Source organism: Zootoca vivipara, chromosome 9 (genome assembly GCF_963506605.1).
Source record: "Zootoca vivipara chromosome 9, rZooViv1.1, whole genome shotgun sequence".
Lineage (NCBI taxonomy): Eukaryota > Metazoa > Chordata > Lepidosauria > Squamata > Lacertidae > Zootoca > Zootoca vivipara.
In genome coordinates, this window is record NC_083284.1 from 24,576,933 (window position 1) to 24,597,567 (window position 20,635).

Sequence of the window (20,635 nt, forward strand, 5' to 3'; positions counted from 1 at the left end):
AAGGACCGTCATTCTAACATGCGTACAAAAATGGGATCTATGTTTTGGGGGACTACAGTGTCTTTGTTTATTACTTTCAAAAGATTTCTTTAAAAATTAGTGCCTTCGTATATCCATATAAACCTGCAACAAATTCATTGTCTTGATATTGAATTTTGCAGTAGCACATGTGATTTTTTTTCTTTTTTAAGCCATGTTAATTTTGTAACAAGAGGGTTAGGCATTTCATACTTCACTTCCAAAAAAGAAGAAGAAGAAAAAAGGCAGAAGAAGTGTGTGCATGAGCAAAGAAGAGATCACCCTGGAATTTCTTTGAGGGTGAGAACTGGAGTCAGTCAGCCCCTCCGCTCTCCTAGTGTCAAGTTTAGCCAGACCACGGAATTGAGCTGGGCTGTGATGTGTCTCTGCTGTCGTAGATGCACCTTGGGAATGAGGACCCCTGCTTCTTTTTTGTCTTGAAGATGCCTGAAGTTGAGCAGTCTCGCCTGTCCTACTGACACTGAAAAAGTGGGTCAAGACTATGTCGCTCGCAGATCTTTTGCTTGTGGTTTTTAAAATCAGTTTGGTCGGTCTGTCAGCTGAGAAGCTCTGGAGCTGTCCCAGAGGATACCAAATGCAGAAGGAAAATTCCTCTGGCGTAGGTGAGTGAATTGGTTCCCCCCCTCCAAACTTCAGGTCAGTTAAGAGGCTTAGCAATGTGGGGCTTTTTCGTTCGACGCTATTTTCTTTAAAAAGAAACCATGTTTATGTGCCTTTATTCTTTGGAGTCTCTGCTATGTTTGCTGTGCATTTTTAGAAGAAATAGCTAGGACTCCAACCTTGAAAAGTTTCCAGTGGAACAGTAACAGGTGCTTTGAGATGTCTGCCAAGAAACTTGTCAGAAAAAAACAACAAAACAAAGCATGCAGGAGAAATATCTGGGTGAGAGGGGTGGGTGGGTTTGGTATTGATACATTTAATGGAAGTTAGGTTCATATGTGCCTTGGAGTAACTAATTTGCAGCAATTGTTTCTTGAGTAATTCATTTTTTTAAATTGATTTTCTTTCTACCACTTTAAGAGTTCTTGCTTCCCCATAAGAACACTGGGAACAGTAAGTTGCCAATGAGTTTCACCTGTGAAAGATGCCTATCCCCCCCCCCCCGAACTACCATTTCCAAGGAATGTAGGTCTGCAGTGTAAATATAATAGATATTGGCTGCTAGCATACACGTGCTTACTTGGGAGTAAATCCCATTAACTCAGCAGGACTTGCCTCTGAGATATCTTTATTGAGAAGTGTTTCAAAACCCATGAAAGCTAAAACCATAGCAATAAGAGCTCTCATCAGATGGATCAAATAGTTGAAAGGTTTGTTATTTGCTTCTCCATCACTGGGCATTGTTTTTTAAAAGGCCTATTTACTAGCAATCCTTTGATTTCCTTAAAGTGAAGGTGAATTCACGTGGCCCTTTTATCCACTACAGGTTTAATTTTTGCAGTTCAAGACCCTGTGAAGACCCTGATCTTGGGAATAATTCTACATTTAGTTCAAATCCACAAAATGCAGGATTTAGCAGTCAGGATGGGACTCCTTTATAGATCTTGCATGAGGTCCTTTTGTTTATTGCCCACACTGTTTGTTTGTTTGTTTGTTCATGGAATTTCCATGCTGCTTAATGTAAAAAGGCGTAAGAGATAATTATGAGGAAAGTCAATATAAATCCATATAGAAATGCAACATTAACAATCAAATAAAACTTTAAAAAAGCTGACTAAAACCAGAATGAAACTATGTACCATAGATAAAACTTAGCATTGTTCAAAAAGGAAAAAGGACCGCCAATCAGAAAACTGTGATCCAGAGTCCAGCATCTGGGTAAACATAGTGGTATGAATCTGGGGGCAGGGGTTAGGTTGTATGACTGACCCTGTGGTTGCGGCGCTCATCTCATGTTATTGGCAGAGGGAGCTGGCGTACAGCTTCCAGGTCAGGTGGCCAGCATGACAAAGCCACTTCTGGCAAACCAGAGCAGCACACACTGTTTACCTTCCCGCTTGGAGCGGTACCTATTTATCCACTTGCACTTTGATGTGCTTTCAAACTGCTAGGTTGGCAGGAGCTGGGACTGAGCAACGGGAGCTCACCCCGTCACAGGGATTCGAACAGCCGACCTTCTGATCGGCAAGCCCTAGGCTCAGTGTTTTAACCCACAGCGCCACCCGTGTCCCACTGTATGCCTGAGTCCCTTCCAATTCCTGAATGCAGCAAGGATTCACTTGCTGGAATAGCCCGGCCAATTTCTTGGTAATAGCCTATGTACAGGTAGGTCATTAAGGCAACAAAGGAAGAGACTCTGGCCAGATATCAAATGGGTGTGCCACCTCCCTCAACTGGCCGGTAGTTAGAAGTACAAAAGCCAGGATTGAGCTAGAAGCAGGTGGCAGGCAGAAGCCTGTGAGGGAGAGACATGCTTGATTTCTGCTGGAATTCAAGTCTGTGGCTATGGGAGCAGCAACACCTCTTAGGGTGTGAACCTCTTAATTGTAGCCAAGTTGTATATGTGTGTAAATAAATCATATATCATAAAGACACCACAGTCTCTAAGGTCCCTCATACCTCACCTCCAAAAGATTGTGGCTGCATAAACATTATACATTTAAAGCACTTTTGAAGCATATTTCCACCTCTCAAAGAATTCTGGGCACCATTGAGTACCTCTCACAGAGTTATAATTCCCAGCAACCCCTAAGAAACTACATACAGTGCCCAGAATCCTTTGGAGAGAGGGGAAATGTGCTTCGAATATGCTTCAAATAATGTTTGCACAACCTCAATCTTTTGGAGGTGAGGTAAAATACAACTGAATTAACATGAAGTATATTTTCTCCTCAACATATGATTTATAATTGAAAAGAAGAGTAGGGAAGAGGGGGTGGGAAGAAACTTGTAGCAGCACAGCAGATAACACTCAGCAGCAGCATGTAGCAACCTAAATTTGGAATAGCTGAATATCGCTATCATACTAGAAGATTCTGTATAGGCATTGGCATTAGGGAGGAAATAAACAAGGGCAGACTCTGGCTCACTTCACAATACACCAATGTGGACTCTGCCTCCCTGACAGGCATACTAATGCTTCTTCACCTTCTCTAACTGGGTCTTTTTTTTTGGACTCTTGGTAAATGAGGTTGCTTGTGTATAAAGATGCTAAGGACTGGCTGCTAGCATTGCAATGACATGATTCATCGTTTTTGCTCCTTCTTAAGACCCTCTGCTGAGATGGCATAAAGAGGCCTTTGAGCTGGGAGCAGAACCTCATTCTTCCATTCTGCGCTGCCTGCCAGAGCATTGTAGGAAACTTTTGTTCTCCCTAAGAGGATTTATTTAACACAGGGAAAGTTCTCATTACGGGGAAATTGTTGCCAGGGTATCCAGAGCAGCTGCAGGAAGATGGCAGCTACCTCACTATTTTGATGGGTGTGGGGGAAAGACAGGCAGCTGATGATGAGGAAGACTTGGTTGCACTTGATATTGTGGGATGTATGTTAAGAAACAGCATCTTCTCTACAAAAAGACAGATGTTTCCGCTGCTGGTTAAAACGGGCAAACCTGGAGTTGCCAAATGGAATAAACAAAAACACCACCCCCTCTGTTGCGGAATTGGCATGTTTTTCAGTCTGCATAATTATGTGGAACTGGATAAATTCTTGAGGTGGGCTTTGCCCAAGGTATTGGATGTCTAATCTGTAAAGGGCAGCACCCTGCATTGGCCAGAATTGCCTGATTTGTCAGCAAAGGGAACAAAGGCAAATTGCGGCTATAGGGAAGAAATCACTTGTGACGTCAAAGAATTATAACATCCTAGAGTTGTCCGAAAGGACCATCACAGGTATATGACACCATCATATCATCTCACCACATTGGCTTTTGATCTACAAGAAGGGCCAGCAGGTGATGATGGGAGGGGGGGGAGCTTTTGCTGTTTCTTTTACATGCAATTCTCTAGCTAGTTAACATGCAAAACATCTAGTTGGAGCCTGTAGAACTTGGGTGTCTATGCTTGAAGCTTAGCTGCTGTTCGGATTGAATTCCAGGGGTCTGATTTTTTATTTGTGATTATTTGAATACCAAAATCTGTAGGATAAAGATGGAAATGCATTGACAGTCAAGCACTTGTTTAAAATGAGTTACATGAATAGAGCCTACTGAGCTCCAGCTGTAGAGCAAACTAAATAGAGTACCTATTTTATTTAACAAAACCCAGTGCCCAAATCCAGTTCTATTTGTGCTTTATAATATATTACTAGTGGACCTGAATGAGGATGTGACAGCAAATGTATCTATCAAGTTTAATGGTGACAGCACACATTTTCAATTCAAGCTGCATTCAGATCACATGGATTCTCATTTCTGGATGGGGGCCAAATTATCAACACAAATAAATACAGGGAGAGTGGACACAGTATGATACTATGCCCTCAAAAAGTACCTGAACATTATTTTAGTCTGATCATCAACTGTCATTCCTTGCTTTCTTTACCAGGTGGTGTCATCAACAGCAAAATCTAAGACAATAACCCATACTACTTTATTTACAGGAATCAAAAAATGGCAATTGGCAGTTAACTTATTCCAAAACTTGAACAATTAGAAACATGTTTGGACTGTGGTTTACTGTTGTGTTCTAACCTATAAATGATTACTTTATAGATATTGATGAATGTATATTTTGCTCTAGGAGGCTTAGGGCCATGAGAATTTGTGTCCCAGGCTTTTTAGACTCATTATACCTCTCGGTCCCAGCTCCTGCCAACCTAGCAGTTTGAAAGCACGTCAAGTGCAAGTAGATAAATAGGTACCGCTCCGGCGGGAAGGTAAATGGGGTTTCCATGTGCTGCTCTGGTTTCGCCAGAAGTGGCTTTGTCATGCTGGCCACATGACCTGGAAACTGTACGCCTCCTCCCTCGGCCAATAATGCGAGATGAGTGCTGCAACCTCAGAGTCCGTCATGACTGGACCTAATGGTCAGGGGTCTCTTTACCTTTACCCATGTACTATCTGAAACAAAAGGGGTTCATTGGTTGCCAGATGTGATTCCCCCCAGCTCTCCTACCCCCACTAATAAAACATATTCAAGGAGAGATACTTTTTGTGGGTAATTATTACATAATGGTCTCTTGAGTCACCCATAATTCAAGGATCAGCCAAGTGCATGGTAGGAATTTTCTTAATGGGATATCACTTTGGTTTTTAGTGTCCTGTTGAAAATAGATTTTGGTGGTGATAACTTGCAATGGTGATATATTGATCCTCTCAAATTGATTGAGATACTTAAACTGTTGACTTGTTTCAACTAAGGCGTAATGGTTTTAGCTGACCATTGTTTCTGTCTGTAGGATTCACACGGGAAAAAATAGCATAAATGTGTTTATGCATTTAAAATATTGATACTCCTTTCCCCATATACTCAAAGGTGACTTATGGCAACATTTTAGGACAATAGCAAAATCATAAGAACAGATTTTAGAATATCAGCAAAAACAACAGCAAGAATACTTTTGCCATCATAGCTATTCACCCCTCCAAAGTCCTGTTGGACTAACCTACCTCGGTGTGAAATTCCATGTCTCAAACAACTTAGTAACAAAATGTATGTTAATGTTTGGTCAAGGGAGTAACTGGAAAAAGTGCAAGCAGGACAGCTGTCAGATTCCTGAGACAAATCAACTTTGTTGCAGTTCAGCCTTCATTTACCATGTATGCAAAGCAAGTCTACATAGTTTCATATTCTCCCAGTGCAAACAGCAGAAAGCAACATCACTTCAAATGCAGGAGCAACTCTGAACACTCCAAATACCCCCCCCCCAATAAACCACACTTTGTGATCTTTTCTCTTGAGTCACCAAAAACCAGGACTACCCATTGAATAAAAACTATACACCAGTCTAATATTTATTAAAAGTGTTATTAGATAACTCAAAAACAAAACCTTAGATTCGTGGAGATTGTTTTGAGCACAAAAAACCCAAATGTCTAGCTGTATGATAGCAATCATGTGCTTGAAGCTCATATATGTAAAGCAAAACTACAGTTAACTTGAATTTTAGGGTGAAGGCAAAAGAAACAACTCCTTCATGGATCACTGCCTTGTCGTGGCGAAGGGGCTTGAATAACTCAGAGAAGCTATGAGCTATGGACTGGATGAATCCCAAGCTGGAATTAAGATTGCCAGAAGAAATATCAACAACCTCAGATATGCTGATGGCACAACCCTGATGGCAGAAAGTGAGGAGGAATTAAAGAACCTTTTAATGAGGGTGAAAGAGGAGAGCGCAAAATATGGTCTGAAGCTCAACATAAAAAAACTAAGATCATGGCCACTGGTCCCATCACCTCCTGGCAAATAGAAGGGGAAGAAATGGAGGCAGTGAGAGATTTTACTTTCTTGGCTTCCATGATCACTGCAGATGGTGACAGCAGTCATGAAATTAAAAGACGCCTGCTTCTTGGGAGAAAAAAGCAATGACAGCATCTTAAAAAGCAGAGACATCACCTTGCCGACAAAGGTCTGTATAGTTAAAGCTATGGTTTTCCCAGTAGTGATGTATGGAAGTGAGAGCTGGACCATAAAGAAGGTTGATCGCCGAAGAATTGATGCTTTTGAATTGTGGTGCTGGAGGAGACTCTTGAGAGACCCATGGACTGCAAGAAGATCAAACCTATCCATTCTGAAGGAAATCAGCCCTGAGTGCTCCCTGGAAGGACAGATCGTGAAGCTGAGGCTCCAATACTTTGGCCACCTCATGAGAAGAGAAGAATCCTTGGAAAAGACCCTGATGTTGGGAAAGATTGAGGGCACTAGGAGAAGGGGACGTCAGAGGACGAGATGGTTGGACAGTGTTCTCGAAGCTACCAACATGAGTTTGACCAAACTGTAAAACACAGGCTGCACACCTGTCACAGGTGCTAACCTGTTCCAAACCAAACAGCTTTCCAGTTATCTTCTAGGAGTGCCTGGAGTTTGTCAAGATTTTGTTATCTATACCTGGATAATGGGTTCAGTGTCAAGCCAGTCATTTCAGGCTGCATCTAGATTGTCAGTATTTTGCGGGAGGGATTCAAGTGCATACCAGAAATTTAGGTCTGCACAATTAGTGTGTGTTAAAGTGCTCTGTGACCTAGTGCAAAAAAATCCACTTTTTTGTGAAGACAGCTTACAGATAAAAACAATAACTGCACTATTAGATGTACAGCTGGATAATGATCCTTGTGTTTGTTTAAAAACCATTAAAATTTGTTTTAAAAATGTTAAAAAATAGAAAACCAAAACCAATAACCCCTAAAAGCATAGAAAATGTTTACTAATATCCAATTGTGTGATTTCCCCAGCAGAATGGACCTCTGCTTGTGCAATGGGATCTTCCTTTCCTGTCCTCACCTCTCCTTGCAAACATCTATTTAGAAGATATCTGAAGGCAGCACTTATATAGGAAAGTTTTTAATGTTTGATGTTTTACTGTGGTTTTATAATTTGTTGGAAGCCACCCAGAGTGGCTGGGGAAAACATACCTATGTACCCCCAAAATCTGCTGCAGAAGGTTGAGGTACTCCTTGGATAAAATTCTGGGAACACACAGGGAACAGGTGGAGGTGAAAGAGAGGAAGAGGAAGGCCTGATGTATGAGTGGAAGTCAATAAAATTCTACAACATCCAAAATTCTCTACTTTTTTGTATTTAACTTTTTTCTCTTTTCTTGGCCTTTTTAGATCCTACGCCATTCCTAGTTTTCAGCCAAGGAAATGCAATCTTTAGAATAGACACTGAGGGAACCAATCACAAAAGACTGGTGGCTGATGCTGGCTTATCCACATTAATAGATTTTCATTATGAAGAAGATTGCCTTTATTGGGTGGACACTGAAGAAGGTCTTCTCCGGCGAGTACACCTGAATGGTTCAAATCAACAGGTAATGGAATGTTGTGAGTCGAGGCCCCGCCCCCGCTTGGTGATAAAATAAGACACATGGACACAAGTATTTTAGGTTAATGGGCTAAGAAAGGTCACAACTTTATTGGTTGCAGAATGTGAGTGGTATTGGCTTAGGTATTGGATCTGAATAGACTCTGCAGGGAGTCACACAAGGGTCTGTAGGGGGAGCTTGTTGATGCAAATCAACTGGAGCTTTCCCCTAGAATCACCGGGGATCATGCCATGGCCCTAGCCACCACCTGGGCATCGGACAGGAACCACAACCACCGGATTCCTTTAATGGAATACCCTCAAGGGGAGGGGTAGGTGATGGCCACAACCTCCCATCCAACATACAACGCCTTTTCCAATGCCTAACCGCCTAACCTTACAAAGTTGTGATGATTTGCTACGAGGTAGGCGAAAAACCAAGTGGCTGGTGCCAATCTGCCAAGTGGAAAAAATACAGCCTCAACTTCTCACCCTCAGCAGCGAAAATTCCTTGGCAGTAAACAGAGCTTCTGCCCCTCCTTCTGAAGCATGTCCATGAATTTAAACCTAATTATCTTCTTTAATCATGGAGATCCCGCCATGCAGGTTAGCGTCCGGGAGTTCCGACTCCCCATGAGTGCTCTCGGCCCAAGCCCCCCTCCCCTTGAACAGTCGGGGTGGGTTTGGGGGCATCGCGGGCCCGCGGGCCCTCTCCGTAACACCCGGAGAGGTGAGGGGGTTGCCATTTACTCCCCTAGCAACCGCCAAATTCCTCATGAAGGTCGGAGAGATGGAACAAGGGTCAGCCATTCCTGCAGGCGGAATAATAATAATAATAATAATAATAATAATAATAATAATTGTTAAAATTTGTACACTGCCCTCCATAGATGTTAGTGCAATTCACAACATAAAATTACAATATAGAAAACACATTTTAGCTGCTGCCCTCTCAGCACTCACCAACTAAATTCACAGTATTAGTAGGAGTGATGGACGGTCTATTATTAATGAACATAACTAGGGTGATCACTCACCCTACTTTACAGAGAGCAGTCCTCTAACTGAAGGGCTGACAGAGGACCACCCTCTATTTCAATGAGTCCTGTCTTGGAAGTGTAAACCAAGCCCAGTTTAAAGATAAGTAAGAGAAGAAGAAGGAACAGAAATGGCCTTGAAGTTACAGCAGCCTTGAGCAGGCATACACATCGGCGGGTCACAGTTGGTGAGATGTATTGTAGCTCTATATGAATTAGAGTAATTCTTTCTAAATTTGCATCTATACATATAAATTACAATTTTAATGCAAAGCTGTTTCCTCTTTGTTGCATTTCTTTTTGTTTGTTTGTTTGTTTGATTTTTAAAATTATGTCTCCCTCCCCTCTCCTTACTTTAAGCTAAACGTGTTTTGTGCATTTACATGTACTGTAGTGTGAGATAATATCTTGAGTAAGATATCTGGTTAGCCGCTCTACCAAACTAGACATGATGTTAAATGAGTCATTAATTTTATTGTTTCTCCTACTTCTCTGAGGAGGAGCAAAGGTTTAAACATCTCCCCATAGCACTCCTAATGACAATTCCCCCCCACAGATGCTAGGAGAAAGCTGCTATTTGTCAGGCAGACAAAGCCAAGGCTAAAATGTCCAAGCAAGGAAGGTCTCATGATAGAAAAATAGCATACTGTAGCTGCTTACACATTTAACAGGGCTTTTCTTGCTTTTCTGGTAAACGCATTAATGTACATCTCTTAGTGGTAATCTCAGGCAGCTTTCATCCTGAATTGTTTGATTAAGCTTCATGAATTCCATTGCTTTGCATGGCATTCTGATTCAACCAGTGATCTGGTGTCTTAGTATAATGACAATTGGGTGACAATTGTTCCCCCCCCCCTATTATAGACAATTTACCACATAGAAAAAGATGTTTCTGGATTTGCAGTGGATTGGATAAACCACAACTTTTACTTCGCTCACTACCAGAAGGCCACAATTGAGGCAGTTGACATGGATGGAAACCATTCCCAAATCATCATAAATGATGGACACCATCCCACAAATATTGTGGTTGATCCAAACAGAAGGTAACGCGGATTGGCTTTATGGCTTATAGTGACACAGTGCTGAAATAAAAAAAACGCAGTTTAGATGAAATGTAGACTGAAGGATCCTCTGTGGTTTGGAGGACTGGGAAAGGGTTATGTACTCTGATATTCCTTTTCATCTTCTCTCTCCTTCCTCCTCTTTTGTATGCCCTCCAAGTTATGATAGCAAATGAATTAAGTGAGAGATTTAGGATCTGCAGCTCTTGAAGCAATTTTAATAGCAATAATGGCAATCACTGATTTTATCAACAGGTTTTTATTTTGGTCCTCTGAAGGAACCACTGACAGTATCTACAGAGCAGTTCTGAATGGGAAAGACGTGTGGAGACTTCTGAGGAGCACAGGAAAAATCAGAAGTATCTCACTAGATTTTATTGATCTGAAGCTCTTCTGGATCCAATATGATGCCAGTGATGAAGTTTCACATATTGCAAGCTGTGACTACAATGCTAGTTCTGTTCATTTGCACAAATACATAGTGCGGTATGTTAACGAATATATGTTATATATATGTTAGTGGATATATAATGCCAAAGTGTAAAATAAATTGCCTCAATCTAGCCAGGAGACATATGGGTTCTACCCCATACATTTAAAGTTCACCCAACATGCTTTTAAACCACATGGCTTCCCGCAAAGCATTCTGGGAATTGTAGGTTTCCCTTCACAGAGCTACAGTTCCCAGGATTCTTTGGGGAATTCATGTGCTTTAAATGTATCTGGATGTGTTTTAAATGTACAGTATAGTAAGGATCTGCCCTGTTATCTCTGAATTGCTGCCTAACTGGCTAGAATGAACAGATGCAACTATTTGCTTTATTTTCCCCTAGAAACCAACTTTCCGACATATTCCTCTTTGCTGACCACATGTACTATTCCGACTCAACCACTGGTAGCATTTGGAGAGCCAATAAATATACAGGAAAAGATATAGTTGCAATTAACCTGCAGTTGTCACTTCTCCCACCTGCTGAAATAGTGGTAGTGCACCCATTAAAACAGCTCAGCATAAAGATGGGTTCTAGAACATTTGGTAAGTTTCCATGTAATTTGATTATCAAATATTTAAGAATTTTAACCTTAGCTCATGTTGCATAGTTTTTCTGCTCGGTCATTAGTATCTTGTATCTCAAATTATCTTGTACCACCCTGTTTTGCTACTGTAATGACATTCAAGGGTAATTCCTTATTCACATTTTCCAACCAAACCTTTCAAATGCCTTAACAATGCTGCAATTGAATGTTTCTATATCTAGAAATTTCTTTCATCTCTCCCCCTGTTCAACATTGCTTGGCTAAGCATGCTCATCGTGTAGGTATAAAATCGGCATTATTAATATCACATTCTCCAGCACCTCATTTTAAAAAGAAGCTCTCTCTCTCTCTCTCTCTCTCTCTCTCTCTCTCTCTCTCTCTCTCTCTCTCTCTCTCTCTCTCTCACACACACACACACACACACACACACACACCTGTATCCCCCTTCCCTTGATATTGGCACACAATAGCTCTTACAACTTACTTTTGTTTCCATTTCCAGTAATGTGATAAACATGAATATCTCTCATTTTTTACATTTATATCCATTTTACATTGATTCATCTGAAGTTTTTCTTCCTCTAAGAATAAGTCATAGTAATACCCATTGTTCTTCACAGACATATTGTATAATAATCAACCACCGGAAATCCATTTGGAACAAATGTTTGCACGTTAACTTGTCCCAAATTTTGTAGTTTTTCAAACCACCCTTCATTGTAAAGTCCTTATTTTAAAAATAGACGTCTCTGAGGATACTTCTGGATTAAATGGCTGTGAATAAAGGATACTTCTTCCCCACAAAACCCACCAATACATAAGATTGAAATTAAAACAATGGTTTACTTTAAGCAATAGGAATAAAACTGGAAGAACACCAAAGGAACTTGGCTTGATGAATGTGTTCCTGACCATGCTTCTCTTCCCTTCAGCCTAATTCCCAAATCTGTCACATGACACTCTATGCTTGTGTACTGCTTTCACTGCCAGTGTTGCCTGAAAGTCTGAATGCCGCAGTGTACAGTACATGCATAGCCATTGTACATGCATAGCCTGCCCATCTATGGACCATTCACATGCAGGGCCTTTACAAACAGGAGGAGGGAGAGGGGAATGCTTGGGCAATTGCAAAGCTTATAACACTTCAAGAAATATGTATATAAAACCTGTCCACCTGTATCCTTGGGGACCGTTGCTCTGTTGGATGTGGTAGACGGTGAGTTTGTTGCAGTTTATTCTTGTAAATGGAACACTGCTAATCAGTTGTGTGCGCTCAGGCAAATAAAGATGATTGTGGGCTGGTGCTGAGGTGCCATCCTGTTGTGGAGGCTGATGCAAGCAGTCAACCTAAGCTTAGCAAACATCATTGCATAATATCACCTCAGTCAGCCTGTGCTCGTATTGACAGGAGGCCTTGCATGTGTGCATGCTGGGGAACAGGCAATCAACACTGTAAGTGATATGGGTCACAATGGCTGACAACAGAGTGGCAGAGGATTCTGGGAAAGTAAATTGTCCATAAAAATGAAGGTACTATATAGTAAGGTGCAATTTATTGACTCATGTGTATGCTCCTAGTTGCCTTTTCTCATGACCTTTTTGGCTAGCATAATATAGAGCTGTTGAGATGAGATGAAATTTCCCTTCTTTCCCACCTTAATAATTAGTTCGCTTTTAAAACGAGCTCTTCATTGACTTCCTTTTACGGCAGGATAGACTGGAGCATAGGAATTTGAAATGGATGTAATATAGGCCTCCCTCACTCCCCCACCGATGACTTCTTATAAAACATTGAGGGGGTGGAAAGAAGCTTAAGTTGCCCAATCCAGATGAAGCCTTTGGACTTTGCATGTGCGTTGTTTAGCTTATCCAGCCCAAGGACCTGGATTGAGGGAAGGCTAATTAGCCTGAAGTACAAATGAGATTTGTAAGGGGATCTTACAACAAGGGAAACCTGGAAATGAAATCATGTGAGCATTAATTCAATGCTCCGCAGAGGCTAAGTCAATGTGCGCTGGAGTTAAAAGTGCACAATCTAACATTGTTTTCTTTTTCTGTGCTTTTCACATACAATACAGAAACTGTTTTAGCTGTCAAATGCTTGCTAAGGTCAAATTTGGGTTATTAGTTGCAAGCTCTTTTCCTTCCACTAGATTAGTGTTCTGCTTCCAACAGGTCAAACCAGGATGCCTCCTACTGTTTTACCTGCCCTTCCCTCGGCGTTCTGACTTATCTTTACCAGGACTCTTTCATGGCACTGCACAGAACTACGTTGGCTTCAAAACCAATGCAAAGCGTTTGTGCAATGTCATAGCTCTATTCATAAACAGTGCACCTTTATGAAGTAACAATTGTATACAGTGACAAAGCGGCATTTGAAGATGAAACCACTTACAGCCATGTTCTGTACAATGTTACTACCGGTATCAAAAGAACCCAAGGCTTCCTTTACTTGAGAGAGAGGGAGGGAGGGGGGGAATCAGTCTATCATCTCTCTCTCTCTCTCTCTCTCTCTCTCTCTCTCTCTCTCTCTCTCTCTCTCTCTCTCTCTCTCCCTCGCATCTATCTATCTATCTATCATCTATCTATCTATCTATCTATCTATCTATCTATCTATCTATCTATCTATCTATCATCTATCTATCTATCATCTATCTATCTATCTATCTATCTATCTATCTATCTATCTATCTATATCTAATCTATCATCTATCTCATCTTCCTACCTATGCCTTAGATAGGTCATTTATCTGTATATGTCTGCACACACACACACACACACACACACACGTGTACACACAACATTCATTCATGCATAAACACACCTATATTTTTCTGCTCAATTTTTTACACACAGGCCTTTTTTGTAGATATATTTGCATCCAGCTCAGTTTCTAATTTCCCTAATTTGTAATTGAGACACAGACAGCATTGAAATTCAGATTTGTTCTTCAAGTGAATCTATTCTCCAGGAGGACAGTACTGTAGCAAAGCTCCTTGTAGGTGCTGCAAATCATCAGAAGGGCAGGTTCGGTGAGAGGGGCAGTGTGCTAGAGTAGGCAGAGGTTTGGGGATGGGGGCTTGGGCAAGGAGTAAAGGGAAGGGGTTTTTTGGGAGGAAGGGATTGCTGATGGAATCCACCAGGTACATCAGCCCCTAATATATAAATAAAAACTGGGTGCATTCTGAGTCACTCTTTATCTTGATATAATCCTCTTTTCCAGAAAGAAGGCCGTGTCTTTCAACTCGAAAAAGCTGCAAGACAAGTACCTGCAAGCGAGACCCCAAGAGCAGTCGTTGCAAGTGTATGAGTGGGTTTACCTTAAGCAAAACAAAGCAATATTGTGAAGGTAATGAATGATAACTGCTTGTGACTGAATGATGTGGGTAGACAGACATACTTGTTACTCTCTAGTCTTTAAACTATAAACAGATGCACTAAATTGGGAAAAATAGATGGTGTTTCTCCACCGTATATAGGGACAAAAATGTCAGACCACAAGACTGCTCTTATGAAATCTTTCAGTCTGGTTCACAATGCTGGACTAATTTGAGGTGGGGGACAAGGAGGCCCTTTGTGAAATGCACAAGCTCTAGCTCCTGACTCCCCCATTATTATTATTTTGCCAAATCATGGCTCCCCACACTTTTTAGATACAGTAACTAATGAGGCTGTCCATTATAATCCAAGTGCTGGTTTGTTCAGAGTGAAGCAGGGGATTCATGAGACATAATACACTCTAAACTGATCAGCACTGAACACTGGACATGGAAATAAAATGAATGCCAGTCTTTTGTAGAATGAGTTGCCCCAAGCATAGGCATGTGTGATCCAAGACAGATGATGGTTTCGTGGCCACCAAGCTAAGTACATATTAGGTACAGATAAGCGATGAAATGTTTGGTTGTGATCATGCTATGGGCTCCTCCAGACATGGGGATTTATGTGCATGATGCTATTGGGATGGTCACACACAATCACACTTTCAATAGTATTTGCATGGTTACATGGGATCCTGCTTTTAATACTGTTTCTGGGGTGGTGGTGGGGGGCAGTCACACTGTTTCATTTCCAAACAGGGTGTATTCTCTAACTTCCTGCTGAAATCCCATTACTTTTCATACCACAAATATTCTGGAGTTTTTTTGTGTGTCCCAGTTTTGTCATGCTATAGCTCTTCTGGACAGCACATTAAAAACTGCCTTATATTGAATTGGGTCTGTTGGTTCATCTAGCTCAGTTTTCTCTCCCATTAGTTGCAGGAAGTTTCCAGTGTAGTTTTGTATTATTACTATTTACAGTGGTGCCTCTACTTACGAATTCAATGCGTTCCAAACACATATTTGTAAGTCGAAAAAAATTGTAAGTCGAATCCCATAGGAATTCATTGGGAGAAAAAATTCGTAAGTCACAGCAACCCTATCTAAAAATTCGTAAGTAGAAAAAATCCTATCTAAACCGCATCCAAGATGGCGGACGGAGCTCCATTTGTAAGTAGAAAAATTCGTAAGTAGAGTTATTTGTAAGTAGAGGTACCACTGTATTGAATTTGCATCCTGCATCTTATCTGAAGAACTCAAGGCAGTTTACAGCATAAAAACACAAAATACCTAATAAAAACAAGAACAAAAGAAGCCAATAACCCTCACCTCCCAAAAGTAGCATAGCTGTCTTCTCTTACTCAAGACATCCAAATGTGAATATTGGGCACCTGCAGATGACCTGCTTGCTGATTTATTTGGCGTGAGATTAGAAGGCATGGACTATTGAATGAGCATTCACTTTGATTTGTTTGTGTAGAGGTTAGGTAATGAGGTTGTGTAGAGGTTAGAGCAAATGTTATCATACACTTTCTCTGGTGCATTTCCCCATTACTTTCCTTTTCACAAAAGTCTGATCTTTGTGAGGGTGGGTTTGTTGTGCAGGAACTCCAAATCAGCTTGAATTGTGTAATCTGCATTTGCATGTGAACGAATCCCACCCCCAAATAGTGACAGCCCATAAAATCATTAATGATGTTCTTACTTTTTTTATTATTAACCCCCCCCTGAGTTTTTATATTTGCTCTTTCCTCCCCATCAGATGTCAATGAATGTGCATTATGGAACCATGGATGTACTTTAGGTTGTGTCAATGTCCCAGGCTCCTATTATTGTACATGTCCAAGAAATTTTGTTCTACTGTCTGACAAGAAAACTTGCCACGGTAGGTAGCTGTCAAACACAAATACTAGCATGTTTGCTCCTGCCTTCTGAAGTCCTCTTCTTATAGCAGTGGAGGTTTACCAGCACAGCCATGCTAACACTTTTGTTACATAGGGAAATAGGAAGTTGTCCTATGTTGAGCCAGATCTTTGGTCCATTTTGCTCCAGATCTACCAGATCCATTTGGCTTAGTCTTGTCTCCAATGACTGGCAGTAGCTCCCTAGGATTCTAGGCCGTGCTTTCCCCAACCCTACCCTGGAGAAGCTGTGCAGTGAACCTGGGTACTCTGAATGCAAAGCCCAAAGGCGTTTACCGATCAATCCTTCTTACCAGGGAACTCTGGGAACTGTAGCTCTGTTAGGGGAATAGGAGTCTCTTAACACTGCTCTGCACCCTTAACAAACTAAACTTCCCAGGATTCTTTGGTGGAAGGCTCAAGTGGTATGATACTGCTTCAAATGTTTTATTATGAGTTTGTGGGTCCCAGGGTTCTAATCCCTATCATCCTAGCAAGTGTTAAAATATAGATCAGGCTAGCTTCCTCATAGGTGATTGCCTGGGGAATGGGCCATTAAGGGAGCAAAAGAGAGGGGCTCGGGGCTCCTCCTCCAGCTTGCGAATATTAAGAAGGAGAAAAGCCAGAATTTAGAGCTGAAAAGTACAGTCATACCTTGGTTTAAGTACGCTTCAGTTTGAGTACTTTCAGTTTATGTACTCCACGGACCCGTCTGGAACGGATTAATCCACTTTCTATTACTTTCAATGGGAAAGTTTGCTTCAGGTTAAGTACGCTTCAGGTTAAGTACAGACTTCCGGAACCAATTGTGTACTTAAACCGAGGTACCACTGTATGTATTATTATGATCAGCCTCTTATTTCCAAATTCTAAAATCTTATTCAGCAAAATGAGGAACCTGTGCATTGTGAGATTAAGAAACAACAGCCATGAATGGTCTGAACAGATGGGGACAAATGAGATTTTCCTCCAGATCAAACATCGTTGTTGGATCATGGACTCCTCCACTTTTTCATTGTTCAGCTTTCATGTTGCTGACATCACTGTACTTGGGTAGGGCTGGTCATCTTCCTTCCTTCACACAATGTTGCTTATATGCAGCAATTTCTCTGTGTCCCAGGTGCACCATTCAGTATAGCTCAAAAGGCAGACAATATGATACACACAAGCAATGCTGGAAGAAGACAAATAAATTGCTTCCATTTATCTGGACATGTGACTTTAGGCACAGTTCCTCCCCCCCCCCATCCTCCTGGTCCATTAGATACTCCAATTCCAATAGCCAGTCTTTTCCCTCCTTACTTACAGCAGTGCCAGTCCTTGCTCCAAAAACCCCAGAGGCTAAACTATGATCTTGGAGGCAAGATGCATTATTTTGGTTATAGAGACCTGCATAGCTTAATTCTAAAGGCAGAGGTACTGTGTATTAAATCATACACTCAGAGACTGTCTTGTTAAAAGAGCTGAGGCTTGATGAGCCAGGATGGCTGAAATCTATCCCTTCCTTGAAATTCCTGCAAACCATTATTTCCATTGTTCAATCCATTCCCCCTTTAACTCGTATTTCCTTTGTTTTAAACCTACTGTAGAACTAATTCCCTGTCCAAGCAGTTACATTCATTGCAGCCATGGTTGTGGGCAGACAGTGAAGGGGCCTGTTTGCTTTTGCCCTGAGGGATCAGTTCTCCAAGCAGATGGAAGAACATGCACAGGTAAGCATGCGGAGAGTGAGCCACCTGCCTGGGAGGTGAGTGTGTTTGTGTGTACTCACCACCACTCTTGCACTGTCCAGATTGGTATCCTAGGAATAAGAAACCCATTTTTATTAGCAGCTAAATCATGTAACATAGGTAAGCTTCAAGTTGGACTTCAACCCAAATGTTCAACCCAAATGCCCAGCCTGCTACAAGATTTTCATCATCTACAGTAGCAACCCTGTGAGGGACAGGTTGCAATGAAAAACAGAAGGCAGGGAAAGGGTTAAAGCCCCCACCCAACTCATCATGAGACATGGATTTAAAAGATGCAATAAAACATGAAGCATCCTCTTGACAAGTTTCAGGATCATTGGGTTTCACTGCTTCATTATCCAAAGCCATTTCATATTGCGGTGTGTGAACGACTTTCATTTGGTGTGTCATTAAATGAGGTTCGGATGCTTAATATCTGCTAGAATTCATTGCTTTTTTTGGCAGATATTCTTCTGGCTGTTATGAACAGGGTTTTAAAAAAATACAGTTTTCCCTGGTGTATGTGTGATATTCATTCATTTTACTGCAAATGTTTTATGGAGCTTATGGATGAAACCTTTTCCTTAAGTCTTTGTCCAGCCATAACATTAATCGTTTAGGGCTGCACTATATGTTACACACAACTGTATGTTTTTAAATCTTTCTTCTGGTGGTGGAGAGGGTTAAGGTGTGGGAAGGGGTGATTTTAAGTGTAGGAGCAGCAGTGTTTTTAACCCTTTACATACCCACTACTTTTCAGTGACAACATTGCCCCACCATGATGTCCGCTTCTTCTCTGCGCAAAATCTCTTCTCCCAAAGCTGTTTTTCCTTAAAAGAAGCAGATTTCAAACCATATGTTTGCATGTGACATGCAGATTGGCTTGTAGAGGTTCTTGCTTAGTGGACACATGGGAACTGCAGCAAAATGTTGCAGCGTTTCAACCTTCCTAAAGTAAGCACTCCTGTTTAGGGTTCTAGTCTTCCAATCCCGCTCCCTCCCCACCACTCACTATCTTCTGAGTTTAAGACTCTGTATACACGTTAACTTTAAAGAACACCTCTTCCCTCAAAGAATTCTAGTTTGCTAAGGCCTTCTGGGAATTGTAAGTTTGTGAAGGGTAAACTACAGTGTCCAGAATTCTTTGAGGGAAAATAATGTGCTTCAAATGAGCTTTAAACATATAGTGTGTACACAGGTGATGCATGAGTAAACCTTATTATCCTGAGAATATTCCATATATTACTAAATTAGAGTGGTGAGGAACTACAGCAAATCTTCCTGAAGCTATCTAGACATCGTGACAAGTGTCCAGACTTGCTAACTGTCAGGGACAGCCAACCATGAGGAATGGATTTCCTTTTTGGGGGGGGAGTTTGGAAGAACCTCCTTGCCTTGAAGCTCCAGTGAGACAAAATATGGTAGAGGAGACCCTTCCTTGGAAGCAAACACAATTTTTGAAAAGAACAGTCTTGTTTTAGAAAGTTTAATAATGTTTAGAAAATTTAGTAACAGTTAATAAGGCTTCATTAGGGTGGGTGGTGATGTTTAATGTAAGCCTTATTGTAATATAGTTTTAGTGTTCAATTTTTTTTAATGGTCTCTTAAAGGTTGTTCATCTCCTGATAATGGTGGTTGCAGCCACATTTGTGTCTCTCTGAGTCCATTAACTTGGGCATGTGATTGCTTTCCTGGCTATAATCTCCAGGAGGACAAAAGACACTGTACTGCTGCAGGTTAGTATCACAATAGTTGGTTCCATTACAAGCAAACATGATTTCAGTAGTGACGAAACTCTGGAAGTGTACTGAATACATTCTTGTCTGACATCACTCTTTCTCCTTATGTTGAGCTAAGGGGAAACCATTTCAACCTCTGAAGTTGGCTGTGCACAATGTTGATTGGCTGACAGCTGTGATGTCATCATTCCTTTGCTCATCTGAAGCAATTTAATAATAATAATAATAATAATAATAATAATAATAATAATAATATTTGTAGCACACCCACCTGACTGGGTTTCCCCAGCTACTCAGGGTGGCTTCCAACATATATAAAAACATAATAAAACATTACACATTAAAAAGCTTCTCTATACAGGACTGCCTTCAAATGTCTTCTAATGATTATATCTGTCCATATGGTTTCATTGCACAAGTGGCTCCTTACAAAAATATAAATGTACAGCTCAGATAAAAGCATGGTGGAGAGATAAGACTGACAACTCAGGTTTTCTTTGAGTTTGACCTTACAGAGAGAGAAAATTTTTACAGAGAAATATTATTATTATTATTATTATTATTATTATTATTATTATTATTATTATGTTTTGATTACACCAGACCAACACCAGACTACCTACCTGTGACTTACAGAGAGAGTTTCTCTAATTTCCCCTAATTTCCTCTGAAGTTTCTCTTTCTTCCCTGCATTGTGGCTTTTTTCTCTTTTCCATATGGAAAAAGAAGCATATGCCATTACCATTCAAGTGTCACATTCTGTTTTTCTGTAGACTTCATTAAAAAAATGCTTTTTAGGGAAAAAAATGGTCTGCAACACCCTTTGTCCTTAGTGTGCAAAAGGTATAAGTAGCTCTGTAATC

At 40.9% G+C, this 20,635-nt stretch overlaps 1 protein-coding gene across 1 annotated transcript in view; it reads left to right on the forward strand.

Annotated features, from left to right (window-relative positions):
* The first annotated feature begins 245 nt into the window (after nt 1-245).
* EGF (epidermal growth factor) overlaps nt 246-20,635 on the forward strand; it is a 42,575-nt gene continuing 22,185 nt past the window's right edge. The window contains exons 1-9 of the mRNA XM_035112448.2: nt 246-641; nt 7,750-7,949; nt 9,844-10,025; nt 10,299-10,529; nt 10,877-11,079; nt 14,306-14,431; nt 16,165-16,287; nt 17,893-18,015; nt 19,644-19,769. Coding sequence (XP_034968339.2) covers nt 521-641; nt 7,750-7,949; nt 9,844-10,025; nt 10,299-10,529; nt 10,877-11,079; nt 14,306-14,431; nt 16,165-16,287; nt 17,893-18,015; nt 19,644-19,769 — 1,435 coding nt within the window. The 5' untranslated portion in view covers nt 246-520. The remainder of the gene's footprint in view (nt 642-7,749; nt 7,950-9,843; nt 10,026-10,298; nt 10,530-10,876; nt 11,080-14,305; nt 14,432-16,164; nt 16,288-17,892; nt 18,016-19,643; nt 19,770-20,635) is intronic.